Source organism: Colletes latitarsis, chromosome 7 (genome assembly GCF_051014445.1).
Source record: "Colletes latitarsis isolate SP2378_abdomen chromosome 7, iyColLati1, whole genome shotgun sequence".
In the NCBI taxonomy this organism is placed as follows: domain Eukaryota; kingdom Metazoa; phylum Arthropoda; class Insecta; order Hymenoptera; family Colletidae; genus Colletes; species Colletes latitarsis.
Genome location: NC_135140.1, coordinates 11679617 through 11698619, shown reverse-complemented (window position 1 = coordinate 11698619; position 19003 = coordinate 11679617). Strand labels below are relative to the sequence as shown.

At 34.3% G+C, this 19003-nt stretch overlaps 3 protein-coding genes across 9 annotated transcripts; 1 reads left to right on the top strand and 2 right to left on the bottom strand.

Annotated features, from left to right (window-relative positions):
- Positions 1-11: 11 nt before the first annotated feature.
- On the bottom strand, positions 12-10507 carry LOC143343126 (phosphoribosyl pyrophosphate synthase-associated protein 2). 4 transcript variants are annotated; one of them, XM_076767656.1, is made up of 6 exons: positions 10392-10507; positions 1740-1829; positions 1263-1671; positions 919-1191; positions 657-803; positions 12-549 (listed from the first exon to the last, which is right to left on the bottom strand). In XM_076767656.1, exons 2-6 carry the CDS (start codon positions 1814-1816, stop codon positions 391-393), a joined length of 1065 nt encoding a protein of 354 aa, XP_076623771.1. In that variant the 5' UTR covers positions 1817-1829; positions 10392-10507; the 3' UTR covers positions 12-390. The 4 variants fall into 4 exon arrangements, with proteins under 4 accessions (XP_076623771.1, XP_076623770.1, XP_076623769.1 ...); XM_076767655.1 differs by lacking the exon at positions 10392-10507 and adding an exon at positions 3287-3417; XM_076767654.1 differs by lacking the exon at positions 10392-10507 and adding an exon at positions 2031-2201.
- On the bottom strand, positions 3718-13245 carry Nito (RNA-binding protein spenito). Of its 4 annotated transcripts, XR_013079917.1 has the most exons (4): positions 12773-13245; positions 5989-12549; positions 5659-5898; positions 3774-5586 (listed from the first exon to the last, which is right to left on the bottom strand). XR_013079917.1 is itself a non-coding variant. In XM_076767651.1 (2 exons), the coding sequence occupies exons 1-2, from the start codon at positions 12895-12897 to the stop codon at positions 10359-10361; spliced, it is 2316 nt and encodes a 771-aa protein (XP_076623766.1). In that variant the 5' UTR covers positions 12898-13245; the 3' UTR covers positions 3774-10358. The 4 variants fall into 4 exon arrangements, 1 of the variants encoding a protein (XP_076623766.1); XR_013079918.1 differs by lacking the exon at positions 5659-5898 and having other exon boundaries at positions 3718-3849; XR_013079916.1 differs by having other exon boundaries at positions 5659-12549.
- Positions 13246-13799: 554 nt separating this feature from the next.
- Positions 13800-16876, top strand: LOC143343765 (rho GDP-dissociation inhibitor 2-like). The gene is made up of 4 exons (XM_076768987.1): positions 13800-14334; positions 14948-15136; positions 15215-15439; positions 15676-16876. The coding sequence occupies exons 2-4, from the start codon at positions 14953-14955 to the stop codon at positions 15873-15875; spliced, it is 609 nt and encodes a 202-aa protein (XP_076625102.1). The 5' UTR covers positions 13800-14334; positions 14948-14952; the 3' UTR covers positions 15876-16876.
- The last annotated feature ends 2127 nt before the right edge of the window (positions 16877-19003 follow it).

Here is a 19003-nt window from a genome sequence, read left to right as displayed (position 1 = left end):
AAAAAGGACTATTCTATTTTCTTTTAAAATTACATTATTATTTTACACTCTAGATTCTAGAGTCTAGAATAATATATTTATGATCTTTACATCTTGAAACACATTTATCGTTTCTTGAATATGAAAAATAAATTGTATAGTTTACAACACTGGATTAAAAATTAACCCAACATTTTTTAACATATCTTACACAGGCTCGTTGGTTAGGAAATTTATGTATGTGATAGATGAAACTAGTTAGAAATTTTTAAACAACTCAATTATCTTTAAAATAGACTAGTATGTTCATTTCTATTTAAGACAATAAAAAAACTTAATGGATATGTCTTGATTATGGTCCCTGGACACAGAAACTCACTGTATTTAAGACACATTGTTTTATCGGACTTTTTAATCTTCTAAAGTGACATTTTTAAACAAATATGACATAGACTCCTTGTTATGAATACGTCTAATAGCTTCTGCCAACAGGATACTGATATCAACAGTCTTTATTTTTGGACACTGCATCTTTTGAATATCATGAGGGACTGTATTTGTCACAACAACCTACAATAATAGTTATATAATATTACGTACATAAATAATTTTTCTATAGAAACATGCATTAGCATAGACATCCATAGTTTACCGATAGCACTTTTAAATGCTGTTACCTCGTCAATTGGAGATTCTTCTATTAATCTTGGAGCGTCAGAGCTTAAAAGACCATGTGTGGCTAGAACATAAATTTTATATGCTCCTCCTTCTTTGAGAACTTCTGCTGCGGCTACATATGATTGAACATCGTCTATCATGTCATCCTGAAAATAAGTAGCTTTTCAAACCTACATCCCTCTTAGAAAGTTTTTTTTATTTTTTAATTTAATATCGTAAAATTCATTCCAGTGTAGAGTTAGTATATCTAAACTTACGTACCACCATAATAGCTATACGTCCACCCACATCTCCTACAACATTAATTGGTGGTTTTTCTTTTGCAGGATGCATTGGAACACCAACCCCAACCTCCATTGTTCGTGAAGCCAAAGCAGGAGGAGAATAGCGTCCGTCATTCATATCTGATTCTGCTTCCCGCTGTTCTCCATGAATTACTGCTATACCCAAACGTAATCTTTCTGCATAGCTGGTTGCTTTCTTTGCACTGCCAGGATTTCTTGCAACTATTACTGAATTGTGGTAATCTGGAATCTAATTAGACAAATATATAGTTCAAAAATTAAAATTTGTTAAAAGTACAATTAGTCATATTGTTTACATACACATTCTTGAATATATTGCAATAGGAAAGGACTAGCACGTAAATTGTCCACAGGAACGTCAAAAAATCCTTGTATTTCTTTCTGATGTAGATCCATTGTGATTATATGAGTTAAACCACTCTTACACAACATTTTTGCTAATAATTTAGAAACTATGCAACCACGTTTACGCATCTTGCATTGCTTAGAGTAAGGTAAATATGGAATGACGCCGACAATATTTTTTGCAGAAGAAGTCTTGCATGCATATGCCATGATCAAAAGTTCCATTATGTTGTTGTTCACATCCTTTGTTCCGGTTTGAATAATATAAAGATCTTTACTACGTACAGAATCTCCAATCTCAACCATAGTTTCACGATTTGATTTATGGTATACAGAGCATCCTCCATGCCTGACACCTAATCGGCTTTTTAAAAGGAAAATATTACGTACAATATAACGAAATATTAACAATGCATATTCATGAAAACTTACTTGGCAATGAGGTTAGCCAGCTCTGGGTGAGAATTACCAGCTATGAGTACAATATCCGACGATACTAATTTGTCCATTTTACAGTCACTCCTGAAAAGTCAAATGATAAAAATAATTTATCTTGAAAGTAATATGCTTTCCTGTTTAAAAATCTTAGCTAAAGTTCTTTTGTTAGTACAGTGTAAAAGAAAGTACAGTTATAACCAATTAACACAATAAGGTAGTTTACGTAAAGAGTATGTTATAATTTACAAAGTAACTATAATAAATTAAACATTCATATCAATTTACGTATTATACAGCACTTGTTATTTTATACATTTGTATTTTAATATTTGTGGAATTTCATCAATTATATATGACCACTTGGTAAAAACAAACGAAGTTCCGAACACAATATTACTTCTCCAAACCTTGTTCGCATTAGCTTTGATCGATTTACTGACCTCCCAAACATGCGTACTTTGGACCTCACTAATATGGCCGCCATCAAATGCCTACACTCTATTATAGTCTGTTTCATGGACAATATAGGGTATTACTACCGACGAAGTATTTCATAATTATAAACTAGACACTTTAAGGAAATTTGTCTTCGTATATTGGTTTTGCAAAAATACATTTAATAATTACGATTCTAGAAACTATAGTGTGTCATGTAAAATCATACACCGATTATAAGATTTACCGCTTTCTAGATTTATGCTTGGAGAACATTGTTATTACACATTTAGAATTAAGATAATTTGGAAATGAATACATTAATATATCTTAATTTAATATGCAATGTAACACATTAAATGTATTTGAAAATAACGTACTGAAATCACGAGTCACTAAAACTCGTACATACGTGAGAAATAGATTATTAGTATAGCTAATAGAACAGTTAAGAAGGTGACATAATCTCTCTTTCACTATTTTTTGAAACGACCACGGTTAGTTTCAACAGCTTCTATTCGTCTTAGAATCGATAAGTTTTCGCAAAATTCAGATGAAATATTGTTTTATTCCTTTTGTAATGCGGCCCGTTAAGTTTTGCTTATTGGAAATATTATACAGGTTGTTCGAACACCCCTAGGAAAAATTTTAATGTAAGATTCCAGAGGCTAAAATAAGACGAAAATCAAGAATACCAATTTGTTGATTGAGGCTTCCTTAAAAACTTACTAACGTTTAAAGTTTCATACCGACCAGAAATTTTTTCGGCGAAATTAGATAATTTCGAATCTTCTTGGAAAAATTATTTTTAGTTGCAGGGGTGGATTACAAGCATTTTTGCTAAGTAGACATACCCCCAAAATCCTACGCACTTGTGAGAAAAAAAATCGTGTAAATGGACAAATTTTATTAATAATTTTGTTAATAACTTTTTAACGAAGCCTCAATCAACAAATTTGTATTCTTGATTTTCGTCTTATTTTGGCCTCTAGAATTGCTCATTAAAATTTTTCCCATGGGTGGCCAAACACCGTGTATAATCGAATTTTTTTCTAATTTATGCCATACGTGTTCGTTTACATTAATATTTATTATGTAATTATTACCGAAGCTGCCCAAAGTAAGTTCGGACCGTCTTGTGGGAGTAGAGAGAGAAAGGCTCACACTTCCCTTCTCGCTCTTGAGCAACTAATATCCGACCTCCCGTCAACAGGTCTCCACTGGCTTCTGCTGACCGCTGCTGACCACTCCTGGAATTTCTGACAACGTATAACGATTACTACTGACGTCTGCCAGCCTCCGCTGGCCTCTGCTGACCGCTGCTGACCACTCCTGTTACTTCTGACAACGTATAACGATTACGACTGGCTACTGTTGGCCTCTCCCAGCCTCTGCTGACCGCTGCTGACCACTCCTGGAATTTCTGACAACGTATAACGATTACTACTGACGTCTGCCAGCCTCCGCTGGCCTCTGCTGACCGCTGCTGACCACTCCTGTTACTTCTGACAACGTATAACGATTACGACTGGCTACTGTTAGCCTCTTCCAGCCTCTGCTGACCGCTGCTGACCACTCCTGGAATTTCTGACAACGTATAACGGTTACTGCTGACGTCTGCCAGCCTCCGCTGGCCTCTGCTGACCGCTGCTGACCACTCCTGGAATTTCTGACAACGTATAACGATTACTACTGGCTACTGTTAGCCTCTCCCAGCCTCTGCTGGCTTCTGCTGACCACCGATTATATTTCTGACAACTTATAACGATTACTACTGACTTCTGCCTGCCTCCGCTGGACTCTGCTGACCGCTACTGACCACTCCAGTTACTTCTGACAACGTATAACGATTACTACTGACTTCTGCCTGCCTCCACTGGACTCTGCCGACCGCATACTGACCACTCCTGTTACTTCTGACAACGTATAACGATTACTACTTGTTACTGCTTGCCCCTGCTGGACTCTACTTGCCTCTGTATGCCTCTGCTGGCCTCCGTTGACCTCTGCTGACCGCTGCTGACCACTGCTGACAACCGCTTATATTTCTGGCAACGTACAACGATTACTACTGGCTACTGCCAGCCTCTGCTGACCTCTGCCAGCATCTCCCGACCTAAGCTGGCCTCTGCCAACATCTCCCGACGTCAGCTGACCATCGCTGACCACTGCTGACCGTTGCTGACAACTTGTGACATGATGTAATATAATATAATATGTTTATATGTATTAAAGTTTTGTATAATGTAAATCTATGACAATAAATGATATAATTTTAACGTATTCTATGTGTTCTCATCATTTTTTACCGTCCTTTTCCTCTCCAAATCATTCTCTTACCTATAAGATGCGTACCACCTTCTTCGCAAGTTCACCAGCACTTTAGAAATGTTCCGGGAACTTTGGAAATCCGAATTTGACCTTGACCTTGGCCCAGTTTCGAAAGTGGGTCAAGGCCATTCGAATCTTAGAAAAATTCCGGGCAATTTGAGAATCCGGATTTGGCCTTGACCCAATTTCGAAAGTGGGTCAAGGCCATTCGAATCTTAGAAAAATTCCGGGCGCTTTGGAAATCCGGATGGCCTTGACCCAATTTCGAAAGTAGGTCAAGGCCATCGAATCTCAGAAAAATTTCGAGCACTTTGAGAATCCGGCTTTGGCCTTGACCCAATTTCGAAAGAGGTCAAGGCCATTCGAAATTTTAGAAATCTTCGGGCCAACTTGGAAATCCGGATGGCCTTGACCCAATTTCGAAAGTAGGTCAAGGCCATCGAATCTTAGAAAAATTCCGGGCGCTTTGGGAATCAGGATTTGGCCTTGACCCAGTTTCGAAAATGGGTCAAGGTCACCGGCATTTCAGAAAACGCTCCGGGCACTTTGGAATTCCAGTTTTAAGTAGAGAAACGGTTTCTTATAACTAAGGAAATAATGGGGAGAGGAAAAGAAAGGTAAAAGTGACGAGAACACATAGAATTCTTTGCAATTATATTATTTATTGCCATAGATTTACATTATACAAAGCTTTAATACATATACATCATGTCAGGAGTTGTCAACAAAGGTCAGCAGTGGTCAACAGGGGCCAGCAGAGGTGTGCAGAGGCAAGCAGAGACCAGCATACGTTATACGTTGTCAGAAATATAAGCGGTGGTCAGCAGAGGCCAGCAGTGGCAAGCAGAGATCACCAGGGGCGAATAGTAGCAAGTAGTAAGCGTTATATGTTGTCGGAAGCATCAGAGGTGGTCAGCAGCGGTCAGCAGAGACGAGCAGAGGCATGCAGTGGCAAGCAGAGATCAGCAGGGGCGAACAATAGCATGTAGTAATTGTTATACGATGTCAGAAGCATCAGGGGTGGTCAGCAGTGTTCAGCAGAGGCCAGCAAAGGCATGCACTGGCAAGCAGAAACCTGCAAAGGCAAGCAGAGACTTGTAGGGGCATGCAGTAGTAAGTAATAATCGTTACACATTATCAGAAATACCTGCAGTGATCAGTAGCGTTCGGCAGAGGCCAGGAAAGTTCAGTAGAGACAAGCACACGCTGACAGAGATCAGCAAAGACCAATAGAGGTTAGCAGAAGTCAGTAGTAATCGTTATAGGTTGTCAGAAATATAAGCGATGGTCAGCAGAGTCCAGCAGAGGCAAGCAGTAATCAGGAGCAGTCAGTAACACTCGCTGTATGGTGTCAAAAGTTGTCGGGAGTTCTGTACTTTTGTCAGCACTGGTCATCAGAGGTCATCAGAGGCAAATAGAAACCAGGAGTAATTTGCAGAGTTCAGTAATGAACTCTAGGAAAGGCAAGTAAAAATACCTGGGCAGTCGAGATTCCGAATCGTATACCGTTGACAGGAGGTCGGATTTCAGTTGTTAAGAACGAGAAGGCAAATGTGAGCCTTTCTCTCTCGACTCCTACGAGGCGGTCCGAAATTACTTCGGGCAGCTTCGGAATAATCGAAAAAGAGGGCATGTGTGAGTAGGGCACCGGGTGCTGAATCTGGCATCTGTACCTCCTCTGATATTTTGCTATGAGTGACATACCTTCCTTAACATTGCCTTAGATATTTCACATATAGTTAAGAATCTGTTTTCATAATATGTACTTTATTATATAACATATAGCTTTATTTATCTAATAAAACAAAATAAGTTACCCATTACGTAATAATAAATAAATACGGTCTGAAGTACGTTTGGTCTCATTTTAACCAGAAAAATTTCTTTAGTATGTTACAAAAATTTTCGTATAAAAGAAATTAAAAGCAAAGAAGTTGAATCGTTGTTTGTACTTTAGCATCATTGTGTATTTGTATTACGACACCGATAAGCTAGCATTTAAATTTATTGGCTGTCTCGACTTTTATTCTATCCTTCTCTTTTATGGTCTTTCTGAACAGATAAGAGCGATATTTCTTGTAAATTTATCTTAGTCTTATAAAACTACCTCTGAAAGCTTTCATCTTGTTTCATGCGTCTTACATATCTAAGCAAGTTAAAATTTTCAACATTAATTCAACTACTTAAGAAACATTTATTATAAACAATTATTTTGTAGAACATCGCATAGAAAGGGTATATAGAGTTTCATTAAATTGCCAAAAGAGCTTTGTGGAAAAAAGAAAGGTTAAGAACCACTGACCTACGCAATGATCAAGATTTAACACTTTATCGACCGCTAGCCTATTAATTGGCTTTTCGATTTCCAATGCTTATCGACCGCTAGCCTATTAATCGATTTTTCGATTTCCAATGCTTATCGACCGCTAGCTTATTAATCGGCTTTTAGCCATCGACGGTTTTCGTACAGTGGGATCATCCAGAAAGATTATCATGTATAAAGAAGCATAAACTTATAAGAATAGTGATAAGTGGTAAAAACAAAATACCACAAAAACAATGTAGAGTATGTGAATCGAAAAAGATAAGACGTAGAACATGTTTCTCTAAAGAATTATTAAAAAATTGAATTACTATTACTTTGAATATATTTTATGAATATTAATTTATAAGACCCTTTATTATATAAAACAAATGCAAAATAAAGTATAAATATGAATAAAATTACATTTCTTTGAAACAAAAGGTATAAGCACAACACAATGAATAGCGAAAATGTAGCCGATACCAGGAGCAAATGCGTTCGCAACTAAGCCGGTCCTTACTGAGTGGCAGCCTTAACCACGACCGATCGATAAAGTGTTAAGATGTAGATGGAGAACTATTATCAAATAATCCATATTCCTTTAACTAATTCATTCGTCATTGTATTCAGTGGAAGTAGCAATACTTTCTTTACTACCTACATTCTGATAGAAAGTTATTGAAAATATGAATTAGAAAAAATACTATAATTTAATTTTAACTTCCATTATTACACAATATTAACTACTTTTTTGAATGGTAAATAAAGGATTAAATATTAATATGTATGTATTTATCTTAAGTATTTCTTCAATATTAAGTAATTGAGGTTCCAAATATTTGCCAATCTATTTGTTTTATTCGTATAAAGCATAAAATACAGTAGACAGTAGACGATCTCTTCTATCCAAACCCTTTCTTCGCTGTGGCTCTGAAACAAACTTTTTTTTTTCTCAATTTCAATTAATTAAAAAAATTGTTTAATTACAAAGGAACACTTGAAACAGCACCGGCAATTCTTCACTTTCAAATTTGACACAATTGTTTCTGTAGGACAAAAATTGGAAACGCTACTATTTTTCTTTTCCTTTTTTTTTCATATTTAAATCAGTACTTTTTAGGAATTAAACAGCCAGAAATGGCCACAGACCACAGAGAACACTAACTGCACAATCAATCTAAATGCGAAACGGGAATAATCTTCTTGAAAAAAACAAAGAAAATCACATCACGAAATTCACGGTCAACTTCACAAGAAAATTTGCATTTAAAACCCATGCGACTGATTGCCAAGTCACAGCATGCATTTTGTAATAATATAACTAATCTTCTCTACGTAATAATCATTTTCTATTCCTTTAATACCACTGAAATTAACCAAAATATTTTTTCCAGGAAAAGATTTCTTTTTGTATTGTAGAAATTGTTATATCCTTTGATAACACTGAAAACATCAACGCATCCTCCTGTTAAAAGATTACATTTCTAATGTAATAATTATTGTTTTCATTCGAAGCCACTGAAACTTTGGTAGGTAAACTAAAAATAATGAATGCATTGACTCAGCATAATGGTCATCTATTTGTTGTTCCGACACTATTGTGTGATTAAACCACTGCACCTTCGTTTGCGCCATACTGTAACGCACTTTTAAAGTAATAGTTTAAAAGAGCGTCACAATGTTGGTCGCCAAGCACAAGCACTTGGATTTGTTTTACATTTCACTGTACACATTCTGTTTTTTTTCTTTTATACTTTTCAAATATTTATCACTAAACACTGTCCTTTCAAAAAAAAAACGATTTTGTCCTTTTTCACTGAGAGAAAAGCACAGGAAGCCATTTTAGAATTTTGTCCTTTCACTTTCTTCGGTTCACTTTTCAGAACACATCCACACAAGTCACTTATATAAGTATTATATGTATATATCACACAGATAATTCTACATAATCATAAAATGCAACTTTACAATTAAGTAGACTTAATTACTGTATCAAATATAGTTTAAGCAGATCTTTCATATTCCACCCTTTTCATAAGCAAGATTTATTTTAGTATAAAATATTAAAAAAAAAAATAAAAAAATAAATGAAATTTAGAAATAAAAGATTCCTCAAGGAATTTCATTCGAATATGAAAGAACTGTGTATACACGCGCTAGTGTATAATTACAGTAAATATTAAATCTAGAATCATTATGAGTTACCTGTGATAGTTCGATCTTACTTAAGTGTGTCCATAACTTATTGAATACTGAATTGCTTCATCATTACGTTTTTCATACACATGTAAAAAGATATGATACAATGTAATAAAAATTTGTAATTGAAGATTACGAAAATATGTGTTAAATTCCTTCTTTTGTCCTTATTATGATTTTAGTATTTCATTCAGCAATTCAGACTCATAGAAATTTGATGCTTTTAATGGATATACAAATATTTATATGTCTAGTATCTTCTACTTTAATATTTCCATTATTTGCAACTTAACAAAATTATTCACACACAACTAATTTAATTTTGAGAAATTTGTAACATTGAATGTTTAGAATCTTTAATTTTCATATATTTAATGTAGGCTGTAACTTTCATTTGAATTTGATTTAAAAATTTTTTTAAATTTTGTTTTTAGTTTTATTTACTTCCATATCTTATTAACCCTTTTAGACTTGGATTCCAGATGTTACAATCAGAACAATCAGTACATTTTGAAATCTCAAAAAATATAAACTTGGAAACTAATTTTATGCTTATAATATTTGCCTGTTCCAAGCAAATAGTGTTTTCCTATGACATTTTCTTATATCAAAAGCAAATAAAATATTTAATTAAGACGTTCAAATTAGGTAGGATACTTTACATGTCACAAAATTATTGAGTTTAAAACATCATTTATATATTAGATCCAAAAGGGTTAATTAAATTCTATTGCCTTTTATAATCGTTAAGACATCTTGTTTTATAATTGCTTTGAATTTCTTAAATTAAATTAGTTTTTTTTTCATAGGGTTTATTTTTGTACCTACTATTTTTAATGCTTATTGTTTATACTTCTGAAATAAAAAATTTCATTAGATTATGCACAAAATTTGCAAGTTTTAACGAACTTCAGACTATCACATTTTTCCTAAATTTTTAACGCTTATAGATGTTCATTGAATTGCATGATTGATGGGTGAAAAAGGTTTCCACGTTACTATCGTAAGATTGTTATACGCAGTGCACGATATATCAGACAAACATGCTTTGAATTGGAATTGGTTTCTTGTAATTCAAGGATTAAAATTTTAAGAAGACAAAAAATATGATCCTCTAAAAAAAAATTATTATATAAAAAATTATATTAATTTACAAACTCCTTAGAGTCAGACGAATACTTAATATCCATATGAAACTTTTTCGAAAGCTGCAAATAATGTATTTAAAGTGATGATACTAAACACCTTAGTCAGTATACATCTATATATCTATATATTTATGTATCTGCATATATATGTATATACATATATAGATATATATACACACACACGCACATATATATCTAAGCGCTACCCCCCTTAACAACGACGATTACCAGATGATCCTCTTTGAGTCCTTCTTCACTGAGACTTGGACAGGTTCTTTTCAATAGTTCTGTAGAAAATGCACAGGGTGGAAATGCATAAAGAACTCCAGTCCCTTCTGTGTCTTTGTTAAGCAATGAAATAACTCCTGCTGCCTCTTTTTGTTTCAAGTATGACACTAAGTTACGTAATGGTCGAGTCTGCACGTTCGTATCGTCTGTAGAAATAACTGTGCTTGAACCAGCCAGTCCTAGGAAAATAGCATGCGAACTGGAAGTTTGAATTCTCTTTGATACATCATCTAATTTAGGTTGATCTAAACGTAATCTTTGTGTAATTCTTAGCATATGTTTTCCATCTTCATCTTTCATTAAGGCTTCAATTATTTCTGTATCACCATCAGTTAAATGAAACTTGGCTGGAAATAGAGAATTTTTTAAGATTAGTGCTCCTTGCCATACTGCTATTGATTTTCTTGCAACCTCCGGCAACGTTCGAGAGGTTGAAAGCATTCCAGTACGAGTATTCTCTGAATCTGAATCTGAATCAATTTGTCTTCTACGAGGAGATCTTGATCTCGATCTATCTACACCAGGTTCTCTTGATAAAGAACGACGTAAGCTTCTGGGGGTTTCATACTCTAACTCTGGTGGTGGTCTACGGCTAGACCAATCAGCTTCATCTCTTATATAACTGTCTGGGTAAGTTCCACGATAGCCTCCTCTTCCTCCACCTCTCCTGTCGTGCCATGGAGCAGATCCCCTACCTCTGAATCCTCTTGGTCCATAACCAAAGTCACTATCTGGTCCATAGGGATCATAAGAAGACTCGTAATCTACTGGTCTTGGTCTAAACTCTCCGCTTTCTTCAGAGTAAGGTCTTGGCTTAAATCCAAATCCTGGAGTTACATCTGCAAAATCTACTCTCAGTCTTCTGTCTGGACCACCTAAAGGAAATCCTCTCATTTCTTTTACAGCAGCTTGAGCCGCATCGATCGAATCATACAGAATATAGGCATTACTGTCGCCTTTTATGTAATCAATTTTCTTTATTGCTCCGAATCGATCAAATTCTCTTTCTAGTTGTGGAACAGAAGTCCATGGTCCTAAACCACCAACCCAAATTCTCGTTGTGGGAGTAGCTTTTCCATAACCAATTTTACATTGAAATTTTCCTATATATTGCCCGGAAAGTTCAACTTTACACCTGTGTGCCATATCTAAAGTCTGAAATCTGACAAAAGCATAAGCATTTCCTGTTCCTGGTGGAGGTCTTTTGATATCAATATCATCTACAATTCCATATTTACTGAAAATCCTTCTTAATTCTTCTTCAGTGATATTGATTTCCAAGTTTCCTGCAAAGAGAGTTCTTGTTGCTAGTGGATCATCTTCTGGTGAAACATGATGTAAATAATTAGGGAATTTATCTTTTTTATTTTCTACGCGCTCAAATCCATGAACCGGATGTCGTATCATCATATGTCTTGGCGGACCATAATGATGAGGTGGACCAGGATGAACATGAGGTGGACCATGATGAATCGGTGGTCTAACAAACTCATGATGAGGTGGAGGAATCGCTTCGCGTCTCATCTCTCTGTGTGGTGGAGGCAATCCAACTGGGGGCCCGTAAACTCTTTCATATCTTTCTAATGGTCTATGTCTATCTGTTGGACCAGGGCTTCTAGTGTAATATCTTTCATAATCAGGTGGTGTGATAGATCTTGGACGACGATAAGTATCAGGTCTTTCATAAACTGGCTCAACAAGTGCTACTTTGTCATACATAATAATTCTTGGTTTTGCATGTTTTGCATCTCTAGCATCTTCTGAACTTCTAAAGCAAACATATGCAACACGCTCATCTAGTTCATGAGAAATTCTAATGGAGAAATCACCAAACTTTTTGTATTCTCTGTAAAGAGTATCTTTAATCACTTCATCGCTGGCTTTTGGATGAATTGAGCTGATACAAAGAACTTTATAGCTGTATGGACGCTCTGGGGGTAATTCTCTGGGTGCTCTTAAATAGTCATCTCTGTGTGAACTCGATTCTACATAACGTGCATGTGATGAGGCACGCGTTGGTGGACTAGGACTTCTTGCGCCCCTACTACGACGACGAATTCTCTCAGGTGTTATTCGTTCATCACTGGAATCATCATATCTATAAATAGATAAAAGAATTTATAACAAAAGTTACATTACTTTTTAATATCAAGAAATAAAATTACAATAATTCAAAATTACTCGACACTGTATTTTACGTTCAAAAATAATGAAATAAAATGCACTTAATTACAAAAAAGTATTGAACGAAAAAGGTATAGTTTATTTTTAACATTTTTCTCAAACAAATAAATTTCAGTAAACGACGGTAAAATTCTTACCGTCCCATGGAGGATCTGCTTCGTTTGACACGAGGAGGCGGAGTGTCTCGACTAGAGCTTCTCTTCATATTATTGCGGATTTTAACCGTGATCTTATGTCGATCGTCACGCGGAATTCCAATCATCAACGCTGCTTAACACGGCTAAGCCGAACGAATGTTGAAAGAAAAAAACAAAGAATCGATAATCACACGAAGGCTTTCAGCATGAACAAACCGTCATTCACGAAGTCTTTATCCTTCTCAACGAACACAAAATGGCGACTTTCCTCTTTCTGTAGTTGATTCCCAGAATTTCCTTGCGAGCTAAAAGTAATACTACAAAAATCGAGTTAAACATTTAAGTTCTGGATTTTTTAGAATTCTATATTTTCGCGTCAACTTATTTTTTCTAAATTATTGTTATTTTAATTCCCATATGTGTGTATATTATACTATTTGTATTTGCAAGCTATTGATTTGCAATTGACTGCGTTTACACTGTTCGAATTTACGTCAAAGCTATAACATCGATGTACGGTCGCCACAATGACTCATACTCTAAACAAGGGAAAGTCACTAGCTCTAGTACCAATCAAAACGCTTCATCTTTTAACAAGCATCCTTTATTGGTACCAGAGCTAGTGTCTTCTTCTAGGGACCAAGATTAATATTTCTCTCTATACGTACGGAACATTGACTCTGTCGCAAGGCGTAAACTCTTCCGATTTGTGGAATGATGTTGAAACCGCCTCATTCTACCAATTAGGAATTACCAACATCATTCCACCAATCGGAAATCCAGCATTAAATATGCATTGTGAACTCTGGACAGATTTAATACCCCTCAATGTAGGTACGTCGATGTTATAATTTTGGCTAACGTATCAATATTTTAACTTTACCAAAATTTGCTGATCATTGCCTATTATATATTTAAATTGGCTGCGTCATTTCATCTCCCTTTAAACAGAGTTTCGCCTCTTAGTATATAAGTAACATACATCTATTTTTTTATCATAGCTTGTGTCTACACTATATCTTTAATGTGAACGGACAATAGCTCTTTATATTCTTCTAATAAATAATATTATGTATTAACAAGTGATACAATGTATGAATTAGAAATATGATTATGACACGCTGATTCATTCAAAATATTAATTGATTTAAGAAAATAATACAAAAATGCACATTAAAGAATCTGTACAGATATATTAAACGCGGGAAATAACTCACTCGTCAGAATCCTTATCAATTCGATATATTCCTAATTTGGCATCTAATTTTTAAAATAAAGGATAATATAAATAAAAGTAAATACACCAGGAGGCACCATAAGTTTAAGAATGTAACAAAGGAAGTTTTTGGATTCAAAATAATAAAGAAATATATAAAAGGAAAAGTTAACCTTAAATAACTATGAGGACAGGAAGTACCCGCCCTTTTGAGTCAGCCATATTGTCCATGTCTTCCGCTTTGAGAAGCGAGTTACAGAAGGGTAGCAAACAAGATTAAAAGATTGGTAATAGTTCTGTATAGGTTTTCGTTTTTTAATATTCGTTCTATTACTTTATAATTACGGTAAGTCTACTATCCAGATATTCAGAATTTTTGGTAATTGAATTATTTCTTATCGATTACTTTTTCAATGGTTTATAATTTCGTCTAGACATTTTTTTACCTTTCTGTCATTTTCCTGTTTCAATATTTCTCTTTGTTTATTTTACGATTCATTAATTTCTTGATATTTGTCCAATCTTTTCATGTTGTAGAAATATACGAGAAAGACACAGAAAATATGTTTTACTTTATAATTTTTCCAGCGTTTTATCTTTCTAAAAATATTCTTCTATAGAAACATCTATATGGCCATGCATAAACGTTAAGTTTGTGTGCGTTTGGTATTCTGCGAGTCAATTAATGACTCAAAATTGCTAAATATTATGCCGAAAGATCAATACTTTTCCAATACTTCGATTCCGCGTTGTACGAACTCCTATTCGCATATTATGCCGATTCATTCATGTTTATTAAAATCTATAAATAATTCTTTTGTAATTTAATATTGCATTGTATTTAGTTTAACGAAATATTAATCTTAAATAAATGAAACAATTAATTGGAAAAGTAAACTCCAATGTGCAAGGTAAAAAATGTAAAATATTAATAATGCAACAGTACATTTCTGCCATAGTGAAAATGTCAGAGCTTAACACAGATCATATTGACTCTGTGGAAGAAGAACTGGAAGTGGAATCAAACTACAAGCCTCCACCAGAGAAAACAATAGAACAAATTTTAGAAACAGACAAAGAAGATGAAAGTTTACGCAAATATAAGGAAACACTTCTAGGGGAAGCAAAGTCTGGCGGTGTTGTTGTAGGTGCGAATTACATTAATTGTTATAAATAAGTGAGTTAGAGAATTGTTAAATAAGAAATGGTGATGTGAATTTTTTCAGATCCAACTGATCCAAGGAAAGTAATAGTGAAGAAATTAGCACTTTGTGTCGTAGACAGACCAGACATGGAATTAGACTTAACAGATGATCTTTCCCAATTAAAAAAACAAACTTTTGTAATAAAGGAAGGTGTTAGTTATAGAATCAGGATTGACTTCATTGTGCAACGTGAAATTGTGCATGGTTTAAAGTATATTCAGAAGACCTATCGTCTTGGAGTACCTGGTAAGAGTATTGTTAAAGGCTAACTACTAATTAAATGGCAAATGCTTTGTCATTAATTTAGAATTTCTAATCTTATTCAATTTAAATTACGAGCTTAAATTTTTGTATTTGGTTTCTGTTCAATGTTTTCATTGCTAGGTGTCACAGGTAATTTTAAAATTCAATACTTTTGTAGTAAATGAAATATTTGATTATCAATTATCCATTGATAGCTTTTCATTTGTGTTGTATTACAGTGGATAAGATGATGCATATGGTTGGTTCTTATCCACCGAAAACAGAAGTGCAATCATATACTACACCTGCAGAAGATGCACCGGCTGGAGTAATGGCACGTGGATCCTACAGTGTAAGCTCCTTGTTTACCGATGATGACAAGCATGAACATCTGAAGTGGGAGTGGTCGTTTGAAATTAAGAAAGACTGGAAAGAATAAGATTCCTTTTCGTAATGGAAAATCTTATTAACAATCGCAATTAAAATAAAAAATGCCAAAAGGGACTCTAATTTTAATAGATATTCAGCCGTAATGCGATGCCATAACTGTATTTTTTAAGTAATAAGAAAAAAGAATAACGTTGATATTTATTTAGATACTTTTCCTGAATCGTAAACCTTGAAAGTAAACAATTGAATACAGACCTGCGCAGGTTCGCGCCGTCTGTACACACACACACACGCGCATATAAGTACTCACAGTCACAGACACACACACAAACAAAATTATGTCATGCCACCAAATCATGTAGACACTATTTTGTAATTATTTAGATCATGCACAATATTAATCATGATTTGATTACTCTTGCGGTGTGGTTGCACATATTCTTATAATTTTTTTTTTTTGCTTAAAGTAATTAACAGTGTAAGATTTTTTAATGCTAAACAAGGCATTTACATATTACTTTATTAAAAATGCTAGGTTCTATTTTAATGCATTTGGTTTAATAAAAATGTATTAATAAGCAACATACATTTTAATTTAAAGAGAAGCTGTATTTTAATGGTGGGAATTTAACAATGATGTAAAACTTGAAAACAGTGAAAAATTTTTAGCTAAAAACGCACATTACTAATACAGAACATTTAGAATATGCAACAAAAATATTCGTTATATCGTGTATACCAGTATTACTTTTTATATGTTTATTATATTCATACTGTACTTGTTACTATTAAAAGTATCTGAAGGTATACAACAATTTTCGAAATATTTCCAAACGTTTCAAAGCTAGTCGTCGATATGTGAAATTTCAAATTTCAATTTTATTTGAATTACCAATTATTTTGTTTAAAATTAAATATTTGCAATATGAGAAGATAGTCGTTCCATAAGCAGTAATTTTAAGAAAAGTTTTGTAATGTAAGTTGATAGTAACACTAAGTCATTGCGATTGTAATTCTAAATTACAATAAAAGATAAAGTTGTGAACATAATTCGTGAAAAGGCGAATTTAATATAGATAACATTTTGTGTACGATTTATTGCTGCTTTGTTAATGCAGGCAGCAATGTGTAATAAGTGTGAATGTATGTAAAATTAGTATAAGTTTTTGTTTCACGTACATTTATAATGTCATTATATGTATAAAGACCTAACCCAATCCGTTATTCAAGAGTGTTGTATTAAAGGTATTACTAATTTTTCTATTCTTTGTATGTACCTGTATGAAATAGAGAAATTTATCGTTACTGAATTGGAATTGAGATATTAGTATTATAGGTGTTCTATCTACCAGCAGTACAGATATAAAATTGTTTAGTAAAGACTTTTAAACTCAATTTTTCCAGTTAAAACCATCAATAAAAAGAATTAATGTAAATTTAACAAATTTTGCAGGAGATTCTTGCTTGCAGTTTAATTCTGATCGCGTTATAATTTAAATCCGTTTTAAAATACGTAAATAATAGAAGGGTGGCAAATTCAAGAGAATTTCAAATAAAGGTATCAATTATGGTATATTTAACACGTTGATTGTCGTGATTGGTCATTGTAACTGACACTTCGACTTTTTAACTTTCATTCAAGTGTTTAGAATGAATGAATAGAATAAATATTTCTGTTTTTTTATAGTAATGTGGAACAAATGATGAAGACATTCCTAGATATGGAAAACAGATAGTTAATGTATTAATCAAGATTTCTATGACCAGTTTTACAATTAATATGTTTATTTATATGCAGGGTTGACGACAGAACGTGATCGACTTAGATAATTCTGGTTCAATAAGAGCTTTAAGATTATAGTAAGTTCTTTATAAACTTTTTCCCCAGAGGTTCAAGGTCATCGTTTTTTAAAGTAGAATTACATATTTCTATCAATACGATAATATAATAATACAATACGGTAATAATTGATGTTGAAAAGAGTACAATGGTATATGACAATGTGATTTTTATATGATCTTTAATACAAAAATAATGATAGCTACGTTGTTATGTAACATTGCATTTGTTTGACGTCTGTTATGATACCGTAACGATAAGAATACGTAATTTCGTTTAAAAAAATGTCGACGACCTTAAAATCTCAGATCACGTGCACTCGTGAAAAATGTTTTTTTCTAGCGCAAGATGCCCCCCTTCGAACTAAACATCTTTCTCCTCCGACATTTCGTCTTATTATTAAAATCAACGGAAACATTTAAGGTGCTCGATTATTGAATTTTTCGTATTCAAGGTCATTTGAACATCATGTGCACTATTATGCTTGTTTTGATATCAGTTATATTACCATAACGACAAAAATGTGTAATCTATTACCACAGACGAGGTATACGAGTACTCCGTGCTATACGTCACCAAACGCGTGGTCGTATTAACAGTTTCCACTGTCCACCGACAGAGGTCTCTTCCAGTGTTGCCAGACGGCAGATCGGTGTTCAAAGGAAACTGCGCCTCTACTTACACAATTAAGTGTACCAAATACAGTGCTGGTAATATTGCATTTATTCTTATTATTTAGCCACTGGAAGTTGAAGGATGGTTTGATTAAAGAAATGCATGAGAAAGTTTAGAAAAGGGAAGCGTCCCGAAGTGGCACTGCTAAAAAACGATGCTGCTGCTCGGAGGATCTGGCCACGAAGCGCTAAAGACAGAGATCCTCGTGACAAATCATTTTAGTAATTCTATAATATGTGGAACTAAACTTCGCCGATGGGACATTCACGAGTAACGTAATCGAATGAAAGTGGCATTCGTCCTCTCTGCTTGAAAATCTAGTCGGGCGGGTTTTGATATGCCCCTCTGAATTTTCACAAGGCAGATTTAATGTCATTCAACTTACCATGTTTGCATTCCTATAAATTGAAGCAAGAACGTAACGTCGGATATGTCGGTGAGTACGCTTTCTACCGTGCTTCCACGAGAAGAAGGCACAGCTTGTTTACATCCCCACTCTTATTGCAGTCCGCTGACACAGATGATTGGTCGAAAACGGTGACGAAGATCGGTGACAGCCAATCAGCGGATTGCATCAAAAGTGGGGATATAAACACGCTGTGCCTTCTTCTCGTGGAGGGATGATACATGGTAAATTTATCGTGCGCCCGCCGCCACTGGAC

Excerpts from the sequence above, each read along its gene's own strand:
- LOC143343765 (XM_076768987.1), top strand. The coding sequence starts at position 14,953 with ATGTCAGAGCTTAACACAGATCATATTGACTCTGTGGAAGAAGAACTG. Across the intron at positions 15,137-15,214 it reads GTCTGGCGGTGTTGTTGTAG|ATCCAACTGATCCAAGGAAA; the intron begins GTGCGAATTACA and ends GAATTTTTTCAG. Across the intron at positions 15,440-15,675 it reads CTATCGTCTTGGAGTACCTG|TGGATAAGATGATGCATATG; the intron begins GTAAGAGTATTG and ends GTTGTATTACAG.
- LOC143343126 (XM_076767656.1), bottom strand. The coding sequence starts at position 1,816 with ATGGACAAATTAGTATCGTCGGATATTGTACTCATAGCTGGTAATTCT. Across the intron at positions 804-918 it reads GACGTATAGCTATTATGGTG|GATGACATGATAGACGATGT; the intron begins GTACGTAAGTTT and ends ACTTATTTTCAG. Across the intron at positions 550-656 it reads AAGAATCTCCAATTGACGAG|GTTGTTGTGACAAATACAGT; the intron begins GTAACAGCATTT and ends CTATTATTGTAG.
- Nito (XM_076767651.1), bottom strand. The coding sequence starts at position 12,897 with ATGATTGGAATTCCGCGTGACGATCGACATAAGATCACGGTTAAAATC. Across the intron at positions 12,550-12,772 it reads AGCAGATCCTCCATGGGACG|ATATGATGATTCCAGTGATG; the intron begins GTAAGAATTTTA and ends ATCTATTTATAG.